Source organism: Opisthorchis viverrini (assembly GCF_000715545.1).
Source record: "Opisthorchis viverrini unplaced genomic scaffold opera_v5_461, whole genome shotgun sequence".
NCBI classification, from domain to species: Eukaryota; Metazoa; Platyhelminthes; class Trematoda; order Opisthorchiida; family Opisthorchiidae; genus Opisthorchis; species Opisthorchis viverrini.
In genome coordinates, this window is record NW_008752118.1 from 243,773 (window position 1) to 265,414 (window position 21,642).

Genomic DNA, 21,642 nt, shown 5'->3' on the forward strand with positions numbered 1-21,642 from the left:
TTTTTCATATATATATATATATATATATATATATGTATATATACATGAATATTCCTCACTTCTTTGGCAGACGCAATCTCATTGGATTGTGTGAACCTGTCCAGGCATACCGGAGATGAGTAATACCATGTGGAGCATTACACTGCCGAGATGTACCAATCAATAGTCTGTTTTCCATTAATATTTTGGGGTTTTCCACGACGCTAACTCATTAAGGAAATGAGTCCAAAAGCCACCTCCATCATCGTTGTCATCATCAACGACAGCATGACATCAGTGTTCAACACGGATGATGCACTACCGTACAGCCATGATTTATTTGAAAGCCATACTGTGAAGAAAGGAATAAAGGTGGACGGGAAAGGGACTTCGGGCTGGCTCACTACAATTATTCCGAGGCGCTTACACCTCTAGACGGTCATTCAGACAATCAGGACAGAAAATGACAACAAGAACGCCATCGGCATCGGTTAGCAGGCTTATCTTGCAGTGTCCTCAACCAGGAGCACTGGAAAACAATATTTCAGAATAAACGATGCACGGCCTAAACATCACAGATTCTGGTGCTGGACACATGCATCAATCCAATGAAAAGGCAACTTGCCTTGCGTTCCTTGAGATTCAGGGATACACCACTATGACAGCACAGATTTCTCAGATTAGCAAATGCGACCCGGCCCCTGCGGATTAATGCACTGATCTTATCTGTCACACTACAAGCAGAACTAATACGGCTACCAAGATACGTAAAAAGCTCCACAAATGCCAACTGGATTTTAAGTTGCTCGCGTTCAGTGACGGCACGTCAACGAGCATGACCGTAGACTTTGTGGGTGCAAAGTGCATACGACAAAAAAAAGTGACCTTTCCTGCTAGAAAACGAGGAGGATTTTGCCCGCGAATTCTAGATCAACGAGGTTTACGTCTTAGTCGATTTGAACACCGGGGTTTTGAAGGACTGCCAGCGTTAGTCTCACTATTTCATCAATCACGAAGTAAAATAAAAGTAGAGAAGGCAGGTACCCCTTTCAGTCACCGCTTTGTAAACGGAGGCTTTTGTGGGCAGCTTTCTGTGAGATATGATACACAGTCCACACAGCCTTCTGTTCACTAGCCTCCTGAAGATTGTGCATTGCTTCTGAAAACGTAATCGGATCCGAGAACGTAATGAGTTTTCTCTAACGTATTTGTCTCACTAGTTGTTTGGGCGGCAAACCAACAAACCGAAATCAAACATGCAGTAGTCTGTAAAGCTAACCAGATAATGAGAACGTTCGAATTTTGTTCATCCAGAGCCCACCTTGTTAACAAACGTGATCAACAAACTCAGATTGCGCGGCCGCACACCACAAGATCATTAGAAACGAACATATAAAATAAGCAACAACGACTGGTCGAACTGGACTCACAGCGAATTTTTCTTCTGATGGGAATCATCAACTTACCTTTGACGCTGATGTGTGTAGTGAATTTTGGGATGGCCCAAAACCATCGCGCGTTCTACTCTTTCTGTCGCAAAATCATCCAATGTCAGCAGCGCTAGTATACTGTTTGTGATTTCCCCCGGTTTAAAACAAAATGCGTTACATTTTGTAGGGACTACTTACAAAGCATATCGATGCCTAACTTCAAGTATAGTTGCTTTTTTGTTACTCTGATGCTTGGATGCGTAGCGGCAACTTGGGGGCCATTCACGGGTTGCGGGTTGGTGTGATTGTTTGTGTTACTTGCTTCACACGTAGAAAGTCAACCTCGTGCGCGAACGTAACCACGCGAATATTCCGAACGTGGCAGTGTGTGATCCTGCAACGAACGGATTCGCAGATTTTGCGTGTAGTGCATGATACAATGCCTGTTCGAAACGGGCGTTCTACCCGCCACGTTCACCAGGCAAGCATATCGTTTGGCCTCCAAGGACACGGATGTCACTCATTTTTGCATGGCGCGAGAAGAGGTGAGGTGATTCCCTCAGACAGTTCCTTTATGAGGGACTGCACCCAGCATTCCAAGCTAACTTTGCCGTGCAGTGTGTTTCGCAGGTCAAGCTACGGCCTACCGAAAGGAGCGCTGTTATCCCTGCAGAATTTCGAGTGGCCGAAATTCAAAGATGCAGAATATGACATGGTTGCATTCAAATGTAAAATCATGAAAGGCGTCCAGATCAAGTAGCTTTGTTCCAGTCCGATATAAGGTATATTTCTATCTGAGGCCAGAGTAACTATAAAACACCACCATCAACATTTCCCCCGTAGATGTTGCTTATTTACGATCCGATTGTCGTCCCCTAAACCCAGACGAAAGAGTTTCCTTTGACTGACTAGAAGACGTAGCATTACGTGCCCCGTCGGCGCGCCCCATGCTTTTCTTCATTCAGAAGCCCCAGAAGAGGGGTTCAGACCTAGGGAATAAAATACAGCATCCCAAGAACTTCATACCTTCAAGCCCGGAGAGTTTTATAGTTCAAGAAATGTCATGATACTACACGTTAGCTTGATCATCATTTTCACTAGTGTGTTATGTTGCCGGACCAAATACATCCAAATTCGTGATTCACCGCTTCTGCCGAAATCCACGCACCCTATTCTGTTTGTTCCATTTGAGGCGTTGGGCAGCGCGTTTTCGGAATATGCCATCTTGTGTAGATCATTATTTTCTTACGAAAGACTACTAAATTATATTTGAATGCCAGTAAAACATAATTCCTCTTTACGGCTTTGAAGTTTATGTATTGTTCATTCACGAATTATCGTCCCAAATGTATGTTTGTATCTGGAAATCACCACAGCCAGTACGACAGCAATCGTCTAAACGGAGCTCGGAAAAATTATGTCGAACTTGGTCGTAAAGTCAACTAGCTGGTTTAACTTGGTATTCACGAATTGCAAATACTCCTGAAGGGATAATTATTCAAGCTGGCAAGTCGTGAATCAAATAGCCAGTGTTTTTGTAGCCACGCCGAACTCATTTCGGAGCGAATGAACGAATGGAGCTCCGTGCTGTATAATTGTGAGGTATATTAACGACGGATCAGCTGATCGCCATCGAACGGTTTGGCGTTCAATAATAACCACGTGGTTGAAAGCATGAACCATTAGTCAAACCGTGAGAATCGGACTTCTCATAATTCCTAATAGGGGTGAATTAGTTGTCAGGTGCTTCATGAGTTTTCAGCAGACAAATTGTCCACTAACAACAAAAGCACTAAACTCAAAATTTCAGGTCTCTTTCCAATAGTTCAGTAGTGACATTGTATTTGCACTGTTGCATTTAGGGACAGTACACGCCAGCTGAACCTATTTATTGAAACTGACACTGATTTCTTTACGTCTTTTGATTTTAACCAGCAAACGTTAACGAAGTGCGGTAAACATAGGCAACGGAGGACAAATGTTCCACTCTTGTCCCACCCGAAGATTCGAATAAACAAGTAGACCAGCAAGGACCTCACAAGTGTTTCGTATGCGGCAAAGCATTCCCCATCTTGTCGGAGGTTACGAAGCACGAAACATCAGTGCACGCTGAAAGTGCCGATATTTATTGTAGTGTGCGCGAAAAATCATTCACAAGTGAGCGCAGGCTTGAGCAATACATGAAGAGATAAAACGCCAGTGGACACCACATTTCTGTCAGAATATCCAGTTAACGAGTGCGGCAACCCGAGGAAAGCGGAATTCCATGTCCTGAATGCGGGAAGTGCTTTTCATGTTGGAGGAATGAGTTCCAGCATCGAAGATAGTTTTACCGAAAGGAGACCCGTCAAGAGTGCAAGGAGTGTAGGGCACTGGAATCTTGATCGGCACATGAGAACCGTTCACGGAAAGCAACCCCATTCCCAAGTTGCTACATTTATGCCGAGTTCGTTTTCTTCAGAAGGCGAACAATTGGACTTACCGTTCCTGCACGACTGGCGGTTATCTATCCAGCCGTCAGCTCCGACTGACCACTTGACTGTTTCCAACACAAATGTCTGTTCTAGCGTATTCACTTCTCCCGTCTGTGTCGTGAGAATTCTGCGTGGGAGCGTCAAGCCCTCCGTCCTTGACTTCAGTTTACACAAACTGAGTGTGTTCCACTGGCCAGGTCTTGTTTGATGCTATGCATTTTCAACGCACATGTGCATTCTTGATTGCGATTCTTTTCGCGTCTTTGCGAATCTCGAGTTTTTGAGGTTGAAATTCATCGTTTTGAGACTCAAAACTCTTCGGAGGTAACGACATCCTTTTCAGCACCTATTTGAGAAACAGCCGGATCCAGTATTACACACCCACGAATTGTATCGTACCTATGATGCCCTGTGTTACGTTATGTGCTTCGACTCTCTCTTGATTGATTTCGCTCGTGCTTACAGCGGTCATTCACGAGTATCATGCGCTAACTCTGGTACCAAAATATTTCAGACCATCTAAGGAATCTCTCATATATGGGGAATGTTCAGAAGAAGTCCCTTGGAAAACTGGGATTGGATTATTGTTTACTCGCTCACCCAGGCTAGCGACGGACTAATTTAAAGCGAAAAATTGTTTGTGAGGCTGTTCCATCTGGCCACTTTATTATTGTATACTAAACCTAGCGTTATAATCATTCATTGACAACATGTGCACGTTAATATCTCCTGAGAAGAGGTTCGCTAACAGCAAGCTACACAGCGTTCGCGAACATGAGAAGGCTAGCTTATCCACAGTTAGTTGCAGTTAATTGAAGTTGAATCAGTTGAAAAATTCACCTTGTGGAGTTGCCAAGACTGGCGATAACAAAACATCTTAAGATATAATTATCCGTGGATAACAATCCACTGGATACGCACTCAGTACACATAGATTAACTGGCTTTTCATACACTGAAGCCGTTACTCATGGCCTCGTGGATCTGCTCACTTTGTGACCAGTTTCATACATTTGGTCCTGATAGTTTTGTGGTATGAAGACAAGTCGTCTGAATTGATCGATCGAATTGTTTGGTAGAACATCACAATGGTGTTAGGAGTGTACAGCCTGTTTGGTTTTGTTTCGCTAGACTACCAAACAAGTTCTGAAATTCGATAACTTCTGCGTCAGGTGATGAGCAACTTTTAGAAACCTAATTAACAAGGGCGTCTGTAGCATCCCTATGACCCCCGTGAGAATACTGACAAGCAGCTGGATACGGTAAGGCAACAGTGAAAGTACCAGTAACCCGTTATTCTTGATTCCATATTCTAACCACACGGTTTTTTATATGCTGTGTCAATAATCATGTGTCTGATTCAACCAATGTATTTCTCCCGCGAATGGAATGTTGACAGCCAAAAACCGAGAATCCATCAGTGCATTGTGTTTGATATCTGATTTGAAGTAGGCAGTGCTTTCAACCCATTTCAGATGCTGATAGCTCGGAGTTGAAGGTCAGTGACTAGATATGACGAAAAATGTGTTTGTAGGCACTCGCTGAGGTCTGCAACATCTTTCATCATTCGCCCGGTCAGTTTATAAAATTCAAAGTTACCGCAAGTTTGCATATATCTGCAAGATGAACATATGCATACCGTCTGGGATTGTTTCTCTACTGACAAACCCATGCGAATTCAATAGCATAAGGTATTTATTTATTTAGTTCAATTCATAAACGAAGAACAATACGAGCAATACCAAATAGCACACTTCCATTTAGGTAAATGATTCTTCTAATTAATCTCGGAAACCATTGATTTTGTTGTTCGAAATGCAGGCCTCTTGCATTCAAACACGCATAGTTGTTCTACTGTTCCATTTTGTGGCTCTCGTTGGCTAATGGTTGATGATTGGTTTCGATAATGGTCATCGGACAAGAGCAATATCTCACTCGATAATGAATACGGGGCTTAGAGCGATCTGAAACTAATACTCATTACGTTGCATGTTGGATTCACGCGCACTCGGATTGTTAAACAGGATGAAGGATTCTGCCCACGCCGCCCGCTTCAGTGTTTTTGCTGATCAGTCTCGTCCATTCATCGTAAGAGCACAAGCGAAATAAACGTGCAGCAATGCACCTGAAATTTACAGCAGAGAGAAATAAGAGTTAGGCTGAGTTCGTGTTCAACTCGTGCGTATTCATTACAAAATCGGACTACCGAGTTGGGGATCTTATGCATGGTTTAGTTAGTGCGCACATGTGACTATGAGCGGGTAGTTCGGTTGTTCTTTTGAAACAAAGTGCTTGGACAGATGAGCTCAAACTGATAGCGTTGTGGAACAAAGTCACTTAATGCCTTCTTATTACCTTGAAACCCGGTCAGGATAACCGCTTGATCGCATGTCGCTCTTGGCCAAACCAGAAAAAGTCAACAAGAGTGCGGTACTGATCACTGTCGCGTACAAGATTACAACCCATCTGCCAAGGGCGAGTGAATATAAACCAATGAAATCCGTTTCAACGACAGACGGAGTTTTTTATTGGTGCGCGACCTTATCGGAACGATAAGGTGATGGAAACTCCGGTATCTCAATAACAGAACAACTAATATTTCGTCATTTTTATGGTGTTCGTTAGGTCGAGTGTTTGATCGGAGAGACGTTTGTCTTAAAAGTTGTTCCGAAAGTTGGGATAGAGAACACGTATTAGCTATGTGAACGCGGTCATCCACCGATTATTAAGTTCGGGTTGTAGGTTGCCGAGGATGTGGACGCGAGTACGGATTGTTGGTGGGTGAACATATTCCATGATCTCAGATACTTGCCCGGAAATCTCAAGCAAGAACAGAAACACGATTAGGTTTACGCTTTCCTTTACAACAAAAAGAAACAAGAAACCATTCCGGCGATTGTCATATTCAGTGTGCATATATTCTTCCATAGGTCACATTCTATCAATTCGCTATTGGTTAGTCGGACGTGGCATTGCATTTTCGTTGTGGATAGATTTTACATGTTCATTAAGCGCATCCTATCTAGAGTAAGTTTTCCCAGATTGCTCGGAAATGTGTGCAACTTGCGTTTCGTGCTTGGTTCCCATATGGCGATCCAAGTTCCATTTTCGGCGGAATGCCATCACATATTCCTTTCACTATCGTTGTTTGTGATTCCGACGAACGTATCGCTGGTGCCGACGCAGACAGCTCCAATTGGCAAAGCACTTTCCGCATACGGAACGTAATTTTCCTCTTCCATGTGATTCTTGCACCCGTTTGCTGGATGTTCCGACTTGCCTGTGCAATGCTGAAATATCAAACCTCTTCATACGTCGCCTAAGATATCGCTTACTCTTGAACGATATTTCGTACACACCGCAATAAATTTGGAATTTTCCGCGTGCACTACTGCCTGGTGCCTGGTAGCCTCGGATAGAAAGGGGAACGATTTGCTGCACATTAAACGCTTGCAGGTTTCATCCGTGTTTGCTCGTTTGTTTGGATCTTCCGTTCTTGTTTTTTGACGGCACTTCGTTCACACTTGCTGCTAAAAATTGAGAGAGAAGAAATTGGTACCAGTTTCAATAGACTGTCCTTAAACACAACAGTCAAAATAACCTTGGATGGGATCCTAGGAATGTTAATTTGCGGCCTCAACGTTGTAGGTCTCAATGGAGGAAACTTGGCAACCATTTCACACCTATTTCAACCCTGTTTGCAACAACGAGGGAAGCGAATATCACAATTTGCGGAGTGGTGCCTTCTAGCAACCACCTGATTACCACGGGACCGTTCGACGGCGATCAGCTCTTCCATGGTTTATGCGACACACATTGAGACAGCACGCATTGCCACCCGCATTTCCATTGGCAACTAGATTCGCCACTTTTCAGCTGGAGCGTACAAGTAATTCGAGAACAATCCCCACCACTGCCGGGGTATTTACACTCTGTTCATTGCAAATTGGAGTCTGACAGCATGACTGTCTTTATGTATGTAAAATGAGGAACTCTGGGGGAATGCAGCTAGTTTCCTCTTGACGGGAAAACTTTGATATAGCTGCTCTGTTCACTTGGGTTAATTGTGAATTTCGGTCCCACGTTATCTTTGTAACAAACTGAGGAATTTTTCCAGAGGGGAGCCATTTTTCACTGTTGCGCACCTCTATTCCTCACTGGAAAAATTGTTTCATGAAAAGGTGGGTTTCTAAGCGTGACATCATTTAAATTCAATAGTATGCTATTTTGGCCACAAAACTGCATTGAACTTCCCCTCCCGCATTCTGAAAAACAAATCGACATTACAGTGCTAATTTCGCTTACATTATTCCTTTCAAAATTCCTCAGGACATGTTTGCCTAAAATTCTCGCTTACAATCCACTCTGAATTGCCTTCTAGGAGAGAAATTATCAGGCAACTTGTCATCATAAGCCGACAATAAAAACCTGATATCAGACAAGATATATACTGATTTATTCACACCAGGTTTAAACGAATACCGTGAAGACGTTTGGATAAGAACTTGTGCAAACGGGTGAATAAGGAATACGCAGATAACAATGAAATGCATCAAGGTTCCTTAGACGTGGTTTCTAATCTCGCTGGCCACCGACTTTATGATTGAGTGAGACGTGTTTGGCCGATGCTCTTACCAAGCGTTTTATTCAGTGTGTCACATATAAAGCCATCTTGGCGTTCACGCTTCACACAGCTGCAGAAATAAATCGCGTTACACCACCTTCCCAGTGGCGCGTAGGACAACTGTAAAATGCAGTTCGAATAGAGCTTTATTGCGCCCAACGTTGAAATGATCGCGCTGCTCGTGAACAGCTCGTGGCCGAATGATGTTTAATCGCGAACGGTTTATACTTAAGCCATTATCAACAGTTTGTAACTGAGTCCTGCAAGGCGGCGTTTGAGTCACACTCAAGTATGATGTCTTCCTGTAGGCAGATTTCTCTAGTACCCCTATAGTTGGGAATGTAGACGGCCTGGCAAAAGCTCAAAACTCATTCAACGAAACCCAGAAACTGATGTAAGGATCAGATTAAATATGATTTTATTTCCAGCTACTTTCGAGCAGATTGCTGAATTGTTGAACCTATTGGTTTCTGAGAACGAGGAGGGCGTATTCGGCACAATCATTTGACATAAAATATATATATATTTACTTCAAATGAAAAGCGAATTTAATAACAATGACTCACATAAGGGGGCGTACTCTGAAAACAGGCTGCTTAGCTCGTAAACTGGAACAAACAAATAACCATTTCGAATGAACGGACTATTTTGAAACCTGCGGTCGCATGTGTGGTACTGCAGCTCACTGCGGACTGCACTTTAAATCGACTGCAGTTCAGTTAACTTTGCTTTTCTACAACCATCTCTTGGGGTTTAGGCGTGTAGGTAAGATAGTCTATCTAACTTGATGCCCCAGTTGCATAAAATTCACGGAGAAATTCAGTGACCCTATCGAGTGTGAGACTAACACTACGTGTTATGATGTAAAGTCCCTCGAGCAAATAAAAATGGGCAAAACTCACAATCATTCTTGGCCACCACATTATTCACTGTTTACAACGAAGTCAAAAGCAGTCGAACCGTTCTCCTTTTCCCGTTTGTCCATTGTGATCTTGGCACAATGTTTGCGGCCTGTATTCCTAGTTTATTGATCACCGTTTTTTATGTCAGTAGGTCTAAGGGGATGAAGTACACAGTATGTTTGTTTTTGTCTAATGAGGTCCCCTCCCAATTATCTAGTAGGTGGAATAACCGGGGAGATGTCGTTATAACCATGAAAACAAACACAGATTTTGAGAAAAGGCACAGTCCTCATTGGACAAATTAGTAATGTTTTGTATAGTATATGCTTGTTGCTCGTATCGATCCTCATTAGGATGATGGAATGGAGTGAGTATCGGCTGCATTGCGGCTATGGACCGAGTCAACAGGCGGACCCTATTGCTGCTTGCGCCATCGAATACAATGGCAAAATCATCATGCACTTTCTGATAATCTCTGACATCCAAGGGTACGCTGAGGACAATGGAGAACCAGAATTGACCAACTTATCCCAAATAGTCTACTGACGTCAATGGATGGGTGACACTGAGTTACCTGGAGTGAGGAACAGTGCGTGAAGCACGAATCTAATACATGCGGGGACTGGCACAAGTACTCGACTTAGATCTCAATCCCAAATTTGACACAAATTTTAAGAAAAACGTGTTTCCTGTTTCGTCCCTTTTACAATCAATCAATCGACCTAACGAATGCTGTCTTATAGATGAAAGTGTTAGTTGCCCTGTTCTTTGGACCGGTTTTTCATACAATTTTGTATCGTAGTAAATTCTATGAGCACCAGGACGATGCCTTTCATTCTGCCTTCAAACCAAAATTCTTTTTTTGAAGAAGGGTTGAACGCTTTTTTCAACACCGCAAAGAATTTGTCATCACCGCCCGGAAGGAGCTGGAAACGCAGACGCGTGCTCACAATAATCTATCTGTTAGGAAAACCAGCTCTGATTTTTATTGGCTGTATTGGCTGTATTCCACTGACATTTGGCAGATGAGTTGGACAGCTTGAACACAACGGTGATCAATGCAACACTTTCTTTGACCTTTTCTCGTTTGTCCAAGCGCAGCAGGCGATAAAACGGCTTTGCAGACCGGGGTGCACGGTTCTAAGGAGGCACTGAGCAAATGTGGTCCACAACGCGATCGATTCGAGCTGATCTGCCCGAGCATTTTGTTTGTTTGCCTTTACGTTGCATGGACGGGGCTGATCAGCAAGAACATTCGAACTGGTGGCGAGGATAGAATTCTTCATCCGGTGTAATAAGCCGTATGTGCGTGAATCTAAGATGCAACGCTAGGAGGACTCGTTTTGGATCGTAATCAGCCCTGAATTAATTATCGAGTGAGCTATTAGCATTGTCTGACAAGAAGCCGAGGAGTATACAAGAACGAATCTCGACCATTATTGAAATCAATCATCAGGCACCAGCCAGCGAGAGACACACAATGGAGCCCGCATTCTAAGCAGCATAAGCAACGGTATTTCCACAGAGTAGTCTGAAGAATCGTTGATCGATTTAAAATTTTGCTTCATCCTATTGCTATTCTTCGGAATTAGACTCCACCATATTCAGCCTATGCTTTTAATTTTCATGACTATGTTAGTAGACACACTGTACAAGACCGTATGTTTATGTTCATAACAAAATGCGATGCCTTGCAATTTTTACAAAACTGATTGGGCGAACGATGCAAGATTTGGCAGTCTTCAGCGATTGTCCACAATCACAGTTTTCGTCAAATCCAGTCTTTAGCTGTCAGCGGATGTCATCGGACCTGGTATTCGGTCCCTGTCTTGCCCGCTATCAGCAGCTCATATAGCTTGCCACATAAGAGCACTCCGTTGTTCGAATCAGATATCATACGTAACGCACTGATGGATACTCGGCTGCCAACTTTCTATTCACGAGAGGATCTACTTGCTTACACCAGACTAGTACTTATTGATCCTAGGTATAACGAACAGTATGGTTAAAATATCGAATCAAGAACAGCGGTTTGCATTTACGGTTGCTGTTACCGTATCCACGTTTTTATGAGGAGCATTACCAGAGTCTTACCGACACCGCAGGCTCCTGTTAATTAGATTTTCAAAAAGTGAGCATCAACTGACACATAGGTATTCGGATTCCGGGACCTCAATAATTGTCCAGCGAAACAAAAACAAACAGGTAGTACTCACCCAACACCACTGAAATAATTAGCGGTTTCGATTTTGTTCTACCACACAATTTGATTTTTACAAAATTGGTCAATAAATTCAGGCGACCTGCCTTCATACCACAGGGCCATCAGGATTGAATATATGAAATGGGCAATGACGGCGGGTCAACCCAGGCACACGGTGGGCGAAATTCTCTTTTGAAGGGCATTATCAATTTACATTTGATGCTGATGTGTGCGATGAAATCTCTGATGGCTCGAAATCATTGTGAGCATTAATATTCTACCACAAATCATACAAAGTGAGCAGATCCGCCAGGCCACCATGAGTAATGGCTTCAGTGTATAGGAAAGCTATTTTGGTATGTAGTGAGTGCGTGTCAAGCGGACTGATCTAGAGGTGTTGGTATCCATGGATCATCATTTCTCGAGATGATTTCTTAGCGCCTATCTTGGCAACCACACTTCATTCATGCTTTGGAACTGTGGAAATATTCCCAAAATTTTAGTCAGACCAGGGCAGCCACAAAATCTTCCTTCCAATCGGGAGGGATCTTTCATCCTGTGAAACAGCTCAGTGAGTTCGAACCAGCAAACAGCTAATAGCCACTGCCAAGCAACTGGAAGCCAGCAACCATTTGGACCGTGGGAGTATGGTGACGGCGTGCGGACAATACATGATATGGCAATCGACGAGGAAGTGTTGCTGCGATCCGCAATGTCACGCATGTAACCATGTGCGATTGGGTGGGTTGTGGAAGAAAACAAGAACTTCATTCATTACAGCTCTTCAAACGCACTGTTTGGCGGGTGTGCGTTGAACGTAATCACAGGGTACATGATGGTTCTGACTAGTGACGATATAAGGATTCAATTTGGTTTAATTGTGTTTGATCTTGACAAGGCAAAGAACCAAACAATAAACGGAGCTCACTCAATTACACAAGGATGGAAGAAACGTAGAATAAATCGTATGCGCGCAGATAGTAAAGGTCAAATTAAGGAAATATAGGGGATTCAGTGGAGTCGTGCATGAAAACGCACTCACCGGTTGCAACTTCATGCAATTCGGCGACGAAAGGTCGGGCCGAAATGTGCCTCTGAAGTTCAGAAAGTGGTATAACTTTACCCTTCGTTACCGTCGTTAGTCTTCTCCTGTCAGAGGATTCACCCAGGTAACCAGACCTGGTTGCCATCAGTGCAGATAATGTCCGGTACGTTGAATTCCTTCTTCGCGCAAAACATCTAGTCAGATGGTTCGCGACATCCAAGAACGCGGTAGGCGTTGTCCGAGGTCTGACAAGTGTTTTGCAATCTGGAGGTCTTTGCAATGGCATTCAAAGTGTGTTGACCAGGAGTGAAAGCGATGTTTGTGCAAATGGTGCGTTCGGATGTTCATAATGAAAGCAAAGGTTTCGTGACACAGGGAACATAAGCAATTTCTAGATGTGAATAGCGTGAAAATTGGTTGAATCGATTTGACCTTTTGCCGAAAGTCTTTAAATTCATGAACAATCAACATGGACTTATACACTGGTGTACTAATGTTTTGGTGTAACAGTGATCCTACTTATGAGGACGGCATACGAATAGTATGTTCACTCGTGAATAAGATGCACAGGAGAGTTTCGCTCCACTCTCGAATAGTCTGGGGAGGGTGAGTTGGCAGTTTCTAATCAATAGCTCCGCAGCAAAGGCCTTTTATTTCTTAATGGTACCAAAACGTCATAATCCAGTGTGCTATAGTTCCTCTAATGATGCTGTTCATGTCACAAACGACCTACGAATTGTACTTCGACGTACGTCCCTTGTGTACCGTCGATGTTATCAACTCCTCTCGTGAATTTCAGAAGGCATATCCAACCCTTTTACTTGTCACTTCCACTGGCTCTCTGGAAGAAATTACTCCCACATACGAAAGAAGCCGGTTTGTATCGAACCACTGTAAAGCCTCTGCGCTCTAGTTGGAAGCGTTCAGCAGTGTGCAACATCTTGAAGCCAACATCTTGAGGCAAGCAACAGAAGAATCAACCTGTCCGCTGCAATCTGCTAATCAGCCGCAGGAGCTGCTCTCACACAGAACAGATACAGCATAGCGCACGCATTTTCCAAGCAATTCACATGACGCGACCACGTCACTTTCGTGAGACGTCCCAGCTGGAACACGGAGGGATTCAATAAATCTTCGTCCATCTGGTCTAGTTAGAAACTAGACAGATCAAGAACAAAGAAAACATCCTCTCATGCTGCGGTAGCTTCAAGAAGAACGCCCGAAAGATCATCAAGTTGCCAAGAATACCACTCGAATTGTGAGATTTGACGAAGTGCTGTTCACTGCGATTCGGTTTGTTCGGAAATCGAGTAGCTAGGCAGTGAACGGGAATTATGTTTTATTGCAGGTCAAATACGGTTTGATAGTCTTTCAGAGGAAAATAGTAACTTACATGAGGAGGTATATTCCGAGAGCAGGCTGTTCATCTCCGCAACTGGAACAAACAGAACAGGTACGACCCTGATATTACCGACTGGGAGGCATGCGAGTAGTATCATTTCTCGTAATTCCGCATTGCGCTTCTTGAAACGTCAGATTTATTACCATGGCACCTGGATTTTTCGCGGTCTCTGGGAGTTAGGAGTTAACTTTCCCTTGGTGAGTTAACTTAGTTATGGGGGCTCGGACCCATGTATTGGTCTTTATATCGTCAGAATAAAGAAACATAAGTGCGCACTTCAAGCCAAGTTGTGTCACGTCATTCACATGGAATACTTTCGGAAATCGGGTAAGTGACGCCTACAGAATAAACAGCGCCACCAGCTGCAGCTCACCAAGCATAAAACTCTACACAGACAAGTTAGATTGCAGTGCAAGATTCAGCATTCAGTGAGGCACATTCTCATTCAAAATATTTGTCGCATGAACGACCTTATTCCAATATCACAGACAATCTGTCTTATCGACTTAAATGCAGCGCGGCCTCCGAGTTTTTGGAGGCCAACTGATATGCCTAATCTTTGACCTTGGCGAGTAGAACGGTTGTCTCGAATAGACATTTTATGCTCCACTCAACATAAGATTTTCAATTCTGTTCGCTATACCGTCCCTCATCATCACTTTAGTGGTGTTTTCGTGGTTACGTTTGTACAGAAAGTTGACTGTAGATAAACATTCTGTTTGTCAAACGAGTAGCACGAACAGTCTGTTTGTTGTCGGTCAGTATGATCAAACTCAGGCAAGTTCCTTCGGATTTGACGAAAAATGGTGTGTGTTCTAATAACCTATCTCTAAATGCAAGCAACAAATGTGCCAAAGCAAATATCATCGTAGCAAATCGTAACCCAGGAATGGCCCCCATGTTGCCGCCAACAATTCAACTATCGAAGAAACAAACGAGGAAGTAAACTTGAAGATGGGAACTGATGTAATTTGTACGCTTGTTTTCGCTGCAAAATTCCGTGCACTTTGTTGAAAGCCGAGGAAACCACAGACATTCCAGTAGTACTGCTGACGTTGTATGATTTTGTGATAGAAACAGTAAAACTGACGGTGATTTTGGGCCGTCCGAAATGAGCCATCACATCATCGTCAAAGGTAGGTTGATGATTCCCATCAGAAGAGAAATCCGTTTTGCGTCTAGTTCGACCAGTCCTGGCTACATGTTGCATATGTTTGATTCTAATTATCTCATACTGTGTGGCTGTACACTCTGAGGTTATCGATTACGTTTGATAACAATGCCGGATTTGTATCAATAATCCACTGCCCCACTGCGTTGTTGACATATACGAAATAGGTACGCTTCTTCGTTTGATTTGACAAAGAAAATCCCACAAGTCAGTCTGCGTGATGAAATCTCTGTGACGATAATGATGAACATCCCTGCTGAGCCAGCCGAGCTGGAGCGCCAGCACATTTGGATGCATACGGACCAGAAACATCGCCCTGGTATAGGCGGTCCTCCTACTTTGTATAATGAGAAATACTCCTATCATTGAATTGCCTGAACTTGATGAATATTCTGAAAATTTCTTATGTTCTGGTGATCAAAGAGCACTCAGTGAATAAGAATTTTTCGTTTGTCAATGTTGTCTTTGTGATTTCTGTTTTCTTGTTGACATTACGTTTCGCATATGGAAAGACCTATCACGTCATAACCCTGAGCGCTGGGAGAGCTTCTCATATAAAAGTAGCGTATCGACGTTCCCTCAAATAATTGATCTAAACAATTAATCTGACCAGAATGGAAATAACGTAAGAGTTATCCCTGATTCCTAGACCGTAGAAAGACGGAACGATTCAGATTCACGGTTTATTGGTATCTCGGATGGGTTTCGGCCATCATCTTGAGGCTAGCAGCAGAAGAATCAACCTGTTCGCTGCAGTCTGCTAATCAGCCCCGATGGCTGCTTTCTCACACAGCCGATACAGCGTACCGCATGAGTTTTTCACGGATTTCACATGACGCGACCACGCCTCCCCTGCGAGACCCCCGGCTGCAAAATGAAGGTGACCTGGTAATTATCCGTCCATCTGATCCAGTTAGCAACTATGGATAGATCAGGGACGAATAACAAATCCTCCCATGCTACAGTATCTTTAAGAAGACGCCCGAAATATAACTGAGATACCAAGAACGCCACTTGAAATGTGAGATTTGACGAACCGCTGTTCACTGCGATTCACAGCCGGAGTTGTAACGTCCAATCACGTGCTTTCTTGTTTCTGAATATCGTCAATCAGAAGACTTTGTCGTCACCCACTGCTGACGAAACAGCTGTGATCAAATGTATGAGCTCGGTGGTCAATATATACGTTGGACATTCACAGCCAGTTATCTGGCAATCTTCCCCTCAATAACATGATGTATATTATGATGTTTCTTACGTTCAATCCACTCATTCATCAGCTGCAAATCGTGTGCCATTTGCTCGTTGATTCTAACTGTTACAGTTTGGATCAACGGAAAACGGAAAAGCGGAAAAGAAAACCAAGCCTTGTAGGCGAAGGCCTGTTCAGTTTGTTCAGAAACTGGACAGCTACGCACTTGAAGGCGATAGACTTGACGCACGATTCCCACCGACTGCGCGATTTGGTCATTTCCACCAATGTCACTAACCACTGGTGATTTGAGTCTCGGAGGCCGCATCCAGAGGACGGCAGTTGCCAGCTGCTCCGTGTTTGCGTGCTTCGTTGCTAATTCATACACCGTCAATCTCTCGGTCGCTTTAGCTTAGCTCATTTGCACTGGGATCAGCTTACATTTGAGGCTTACAACTAAAGGTAGAAACACTGGTTGCATGTTCCCACCTGGAAAAGGTGGTCTCAACCATTCAGAACATAAGGGGCAGTCCCGACACAGTGCCGAAAATTCCATCAACTGTAAACTTAAAGTTATACAGCTCTTCGTAGTGTGTATTTTGGCACATTTTAGGTCACATTTCATCAGTTTGTTCCTTAGAATTTGGTAGCGACGATTGAGTCCTTAACATGCCCATTTTCCTGAGAACAACTAACTGGACGCTCGGTGTCCCGTATTGCTCATAAACATGGTGGCCGTGTTTTTTCCTCAGATGTCGATCAAGATTCCATTTCTGGCATAACGACGCCCCATACATTTCACATTGATGACGTCTTCCCTCACTGTGAACAGATTGTCGGTGCCGAGAGAGATTCTTCCGATTTGATAAGTACTTTCCACATTCCGGATATGGATGTACTCTTGCCTCGAATTCATGCCCTGGATGTCTTGATGTTCTGAGAAGCACATTAACTCCACCGGAGTGAATTTGCTTCCTGTGTGGCTGAGGGCCTCATTCACTAATAAACGACTTTTTGGACATGTTACAGAGGACATCAGCAGTTTTAAAGAGCTTTCCGTGCGGTCTCTTATCCATCGACAGGTAGGGCGACGGTTGGCGGCATAGTAAACCACTGAGAGGTGATTCCTGATGTGTTTGTCTGGTCTGCTCGTCCGTTCGATCAGCACTGGAACAGGCATACTCCGCTCTGTTTCCCGACTGCCTATTGTGTAATTCCGCTGGTTGAATATAGCAGGTGGAGAAAAAATATATCAGGTACAGTAACTGTCCACACCTGGCGTCTACGGAATTTGAGAACAACAGACACGTAGTTGAGGAATCGAGATTGCAAATTGCATGAAAACGCTTCGAAATTATCGTCGAACTTTTGTTAACTTGCGTTATACCGGAAAGCCGGAAAGTACTGCCCAGCTGTTTCATCCTCATTAGGAAATATGCGCAGTGCGCATTTATAGAATCTCCGAAGAGATTCGAAGTCGGAACCAGTCCAACCGTTTTTTGAACCCTACAGCGCTCGATTGCGGGTAGCTCATCAGCCGTTCAGTTAACCTGCAAATACAGGATATATCACGAAAGCCACTAATCATTTACAGCGTTCACGTGACAAGGATCCTTCTTCACCACCCACTTGAGTGACGAATTCTCGCCTCAAACGTACACATGAATTGTGAGTTATTCTCCCCCCCTAACAAATTACAAGCTGCTCATAACAGGAGGTGAGCCGGAGTTATCAGCAAGGCTTTCGTTCTCTGGGTAAGTTGAAGAGTGCGGCGCAACAGACAAGTGAATGTATCTAATTTCATCTGGAGCAATTGGTGTAGTAAAATCATTTGTTGAAATACTTTGTCGGATTAGCCCACTTATGAGTCATAACGTTATGGGTCATAACGTTTAAACTCTGTGTTCCCTCGTGATAGCACTTGGAGTGTGAAACAATCGGATTATTGATTATTCAGAAGTATTATGGTTTTTGTGCCTTCAGACATCTAGGTGCGTTCTGCAAGGAGGCATTTGCTGTATGGGCACAACCAGTTTTCATTGGCTTAGTTTAGGAGCTTTAGAATGGCACTTACCGAGAATCAAAACTTTACCTGGTGCAGAATTCCACCATCGTGCGGCGTTGGATAACTTTGTTCATTAATCTGTTGACCGTCGCCATTATGGACTGTCCATAGTGTTACCGGACGCCCGTCCAGTGAATTCCAGAGGCTGATAAACAAAAGCTGATTTTGATTTCATTCTCATTAGTATGTGTAGTTTAGACACTGCTGCCCAAGTCAGAAAAGACATTTACGTGCTCTACCGCTAGCCTATAGTACGTCTTGAAAAAACTGTCTGATAAAACGAGCAGAATATATTAGGTACATGCACTGACAGCAACCTCCGAGTCTATTGGATTTTGGCATATGCGGATTCAGGTATGGTGTACACACCTCTGGTTTTATTGGCTGCAGGTAAGCGCCGACCCAAAGACGGGTCCAGTTAAATGTCAAAGCTCAGCTATACGATTGAAGCTTTTTTCTTGAGTGCCCAGTTTCACCTGTTCCATGAGTGTTTTCATATTTTTTTGATTACTGACACCTGTGGCGCTTTTCTTATTCATTTTGGTGACCTGAAATTACTTGTATTTCTTAGAGCTCAAAGTACTAACTACGATGCAGACAAAAATAGAACAGGGGGAGCTCAGCTCCATATTAGGATTCAACGTGGTTCGACAGAAGATGGAAGTCACTAGGAGACTACGTAAGCAGGTGGTTACAAAATAAATGATAAAACAAGTTTTGTGAGGAACTCCCAACACAGGCTTATAATAACTCATGATCGATAAAAATAAGGCCTAATTTCCATGTTTCATCGCCAACCGCTGTACCGTGCGCATTCATTCGGCCCCCAGTGGAGGACTCAGAAAAAAACTGGATTGCTCCCCTGTTTCTCCTAATATTCAAGGGATGGCAGAGAGCATTTTACGTACATTCTCCTAAAAGTATGACAATGTACTCCATAAGCTTTTTGGGTTCAACTGAACTATATGTTGCAGAATTGGATTTCATCTTCTGATTGGGATTTTACAATAACAATTCCAACATAAATGGTATGGTGACTTGAATTTTGCTCATGACCCGTTTGGATTGAAGGGACTTTCCGCTGGTCTGTGTCTCGTCGAATATCCCAGAAACCAGCTCACTACCGAGTAGGCAAGAAATTGCTCTTAATGCCCCGTGAGAGCGTCGGAGAAAATCAAGAACCGACTAAATTAGGGTTCTGAGAGTGATGTCAATTTTAGGTCATCAAGTTGTTAGTCTAGGTATCCATATTCATCCAGAAATGGCACTAACAAAACATTTCTTCACTGCGGTTCGAGCAGTTCCTCGCAAGCAGTTTAACCCATCATATATTATTACTTACCGACCTTCCTTTTTTTTGCTGTCGATAGTCACTGAGGAGCATTTTAACACAGCGTGACCTAATAAAATTGCACCCCATTTGCTGTCGCAAATATAGGATAAGTCTACTTATCAGAAGTAAATTGCGTCATATCACAGTACCGAGGTATGCATTGGTCCACACACCCAACTGTTGGATACCTTCGTTGCACACCGTAATAGCTAACCAGCTAAAATGGAATTAGTTAAAGACCTCGTCCTTAAGTCACCAGGATGATTATCAGAACTGACAAGCACTAACGAACGTGTTCCACCTGGATGTTGATTGTTACCGAACGTATGCGCGCTTAATAAAAATAAATAGAGTGTAAGAAGATAGGCTAAAAATTGACGCATTGTTTTAAGGATAATTGTATGAAGTTGGTTAGTGAAGTTGGGGAGGCGATAAGTGGCTATTCTCCAGTGTAGCTGCTACATGTATTCCGGACTCATTCGTGGAGACTGGTAAATCTCGGCTGACTTCCTGTTTTTGGGCCGAGTTTTATACACATTTTCTGTGTGCGGTGAGAGGAGAGGGGTGTCTTTTCGTGTTTGATAGCTGTACGAACATGAACAAAACTTCAACTGATGTGGTTGAAATTTGTAAGTCTCGCGCAGGTGTTAGCCGCGTAAACAATGTATGGGAAATGTTAGTGTACATGTTGTCCATTAAGATTGCAATCTGCAGGAAAATCGTTGCGTGATTTGAATGTTGGCTTTGCGGGATCTACGGGGTGACCGCCACAAATTCCAATGAGCTTAGAGGTTTTGGTAAAGTATGCGAATTTTCAAAAACATTACTAATCGTTGAAGTTGTTGGTGTGTGCGGTCAGCTGCAATATTTCCCATTTTTCAGCAGCTAGTATATTAGTATAAAAGACAACTCATGTTCACTCTGATTGTCAGGTTTTCAAGGATCCGCTAGTCTCGTCGCACAAAGCTTTCCTTTAAAGAACATCTAGATTGATGGCACGGAACGTCTGGGTTGATTAGAAGTAATCGGAACGCCAGTCATCACTGCCGATGGGGCAATGTTGTCGCAAAAGTGACAAGAATGATTTATTATTCGGTCATTTGACGGTGAGCAAGTTAAGTTGGTAATCTAACTTGCATTATAATGACAGTTTTGTAACGGACGGATTGTTACGCCCTTTTGTTCCCGGTCTTATTTGTTCGACAACCCACCACCGTTAAGGCACGAGATGCCTGGCTTCAGTTATTTGCAGGGAAGCGAAATACGTGCTTCGCAAACACTTCTGTTCGCCTAAGTTTCGGGGGATGATGATGGCACCAATGCACATTTGTCTCTCGTGACCAGTTGTAGGCGGTGATAAGCCAACGTGTGTGAAAGAATCTCAATACTTTATGCCATTCTGAAGCTTATAGTGTAGCGCGTTAATGTATCTTGTGAATGCCCACCTGAGGTTTAGAATGATCAGTGGTCTCGAACCGAGCGTCCTTTGCTGCGTTTCATGTAATGCCATCATCATGCGCCTCTGTCTTTGCGCATTTAACGCCTTCATTGATGGTTTGAGGAGAATCTATAGCAAATTCGGCTCTTTCAGTAGTGTGTCAGAGCTGTATAAGCGTGACAAAAAAGCCGAAAATTTTCGCTCTTCGTCGAGAGTCAAGATTCCTTATGAGGAGCAACACATACCCTTGTAACGTGTATTCTGGTCAGAACGCGGCTAATCACTACCCAAAATTATCAACAGAGTTGGGTACATTTTGAAAGCCTGAACATAAATTTTTGTAGGTGCTATTTGTGCGGAGCATTTTATCTGAGAGAATGTGTGT

General features: G+C 43.4%; 2 protein-coding genes across 2 annotated transcripts in view; one reads left to right on the plus strand and one right to left on the minus strand.

Moving 5' to 3' along the window:
• Positions 1-10,703, plus strand: part of T265_11198 (hypothetical protein) — a gene marked incomplete at both ends in the record, with an annotated part of 44,836 nt that extends 34,133 nt beyond the window's left edge. The window contains one exon of the mRNA XM_009177793.1: positions 10,505-10,703. Within this exon, the coding sequence (XP_009176057.1) occupies positions 10,505-10,703 (199 nt within the window). The remainder of the gene's footprint in view (positions 1-10,504) is intronic.
• The window catches only part of T265_15376 (hypothetical protein), a gene marked incomplete at both ends in the record, with an annotated part of 62,546 nt that continues 48,248 nt past the window's right edge, over positions 7,345-21,642 (minus strand). The window contains 2 exons of the mRNA XM_009177795.1: positions 7,345-7,409; positions 12,654-12,705. Coding sequence (XP_009176059.1) covers positions 7,345-7,409; positions 12,654-12,705 — 117 coding nt within the window. The remainder of the gene's footprint in view (positions 7,410-12,653; positions 12,706-21,642) is intronic.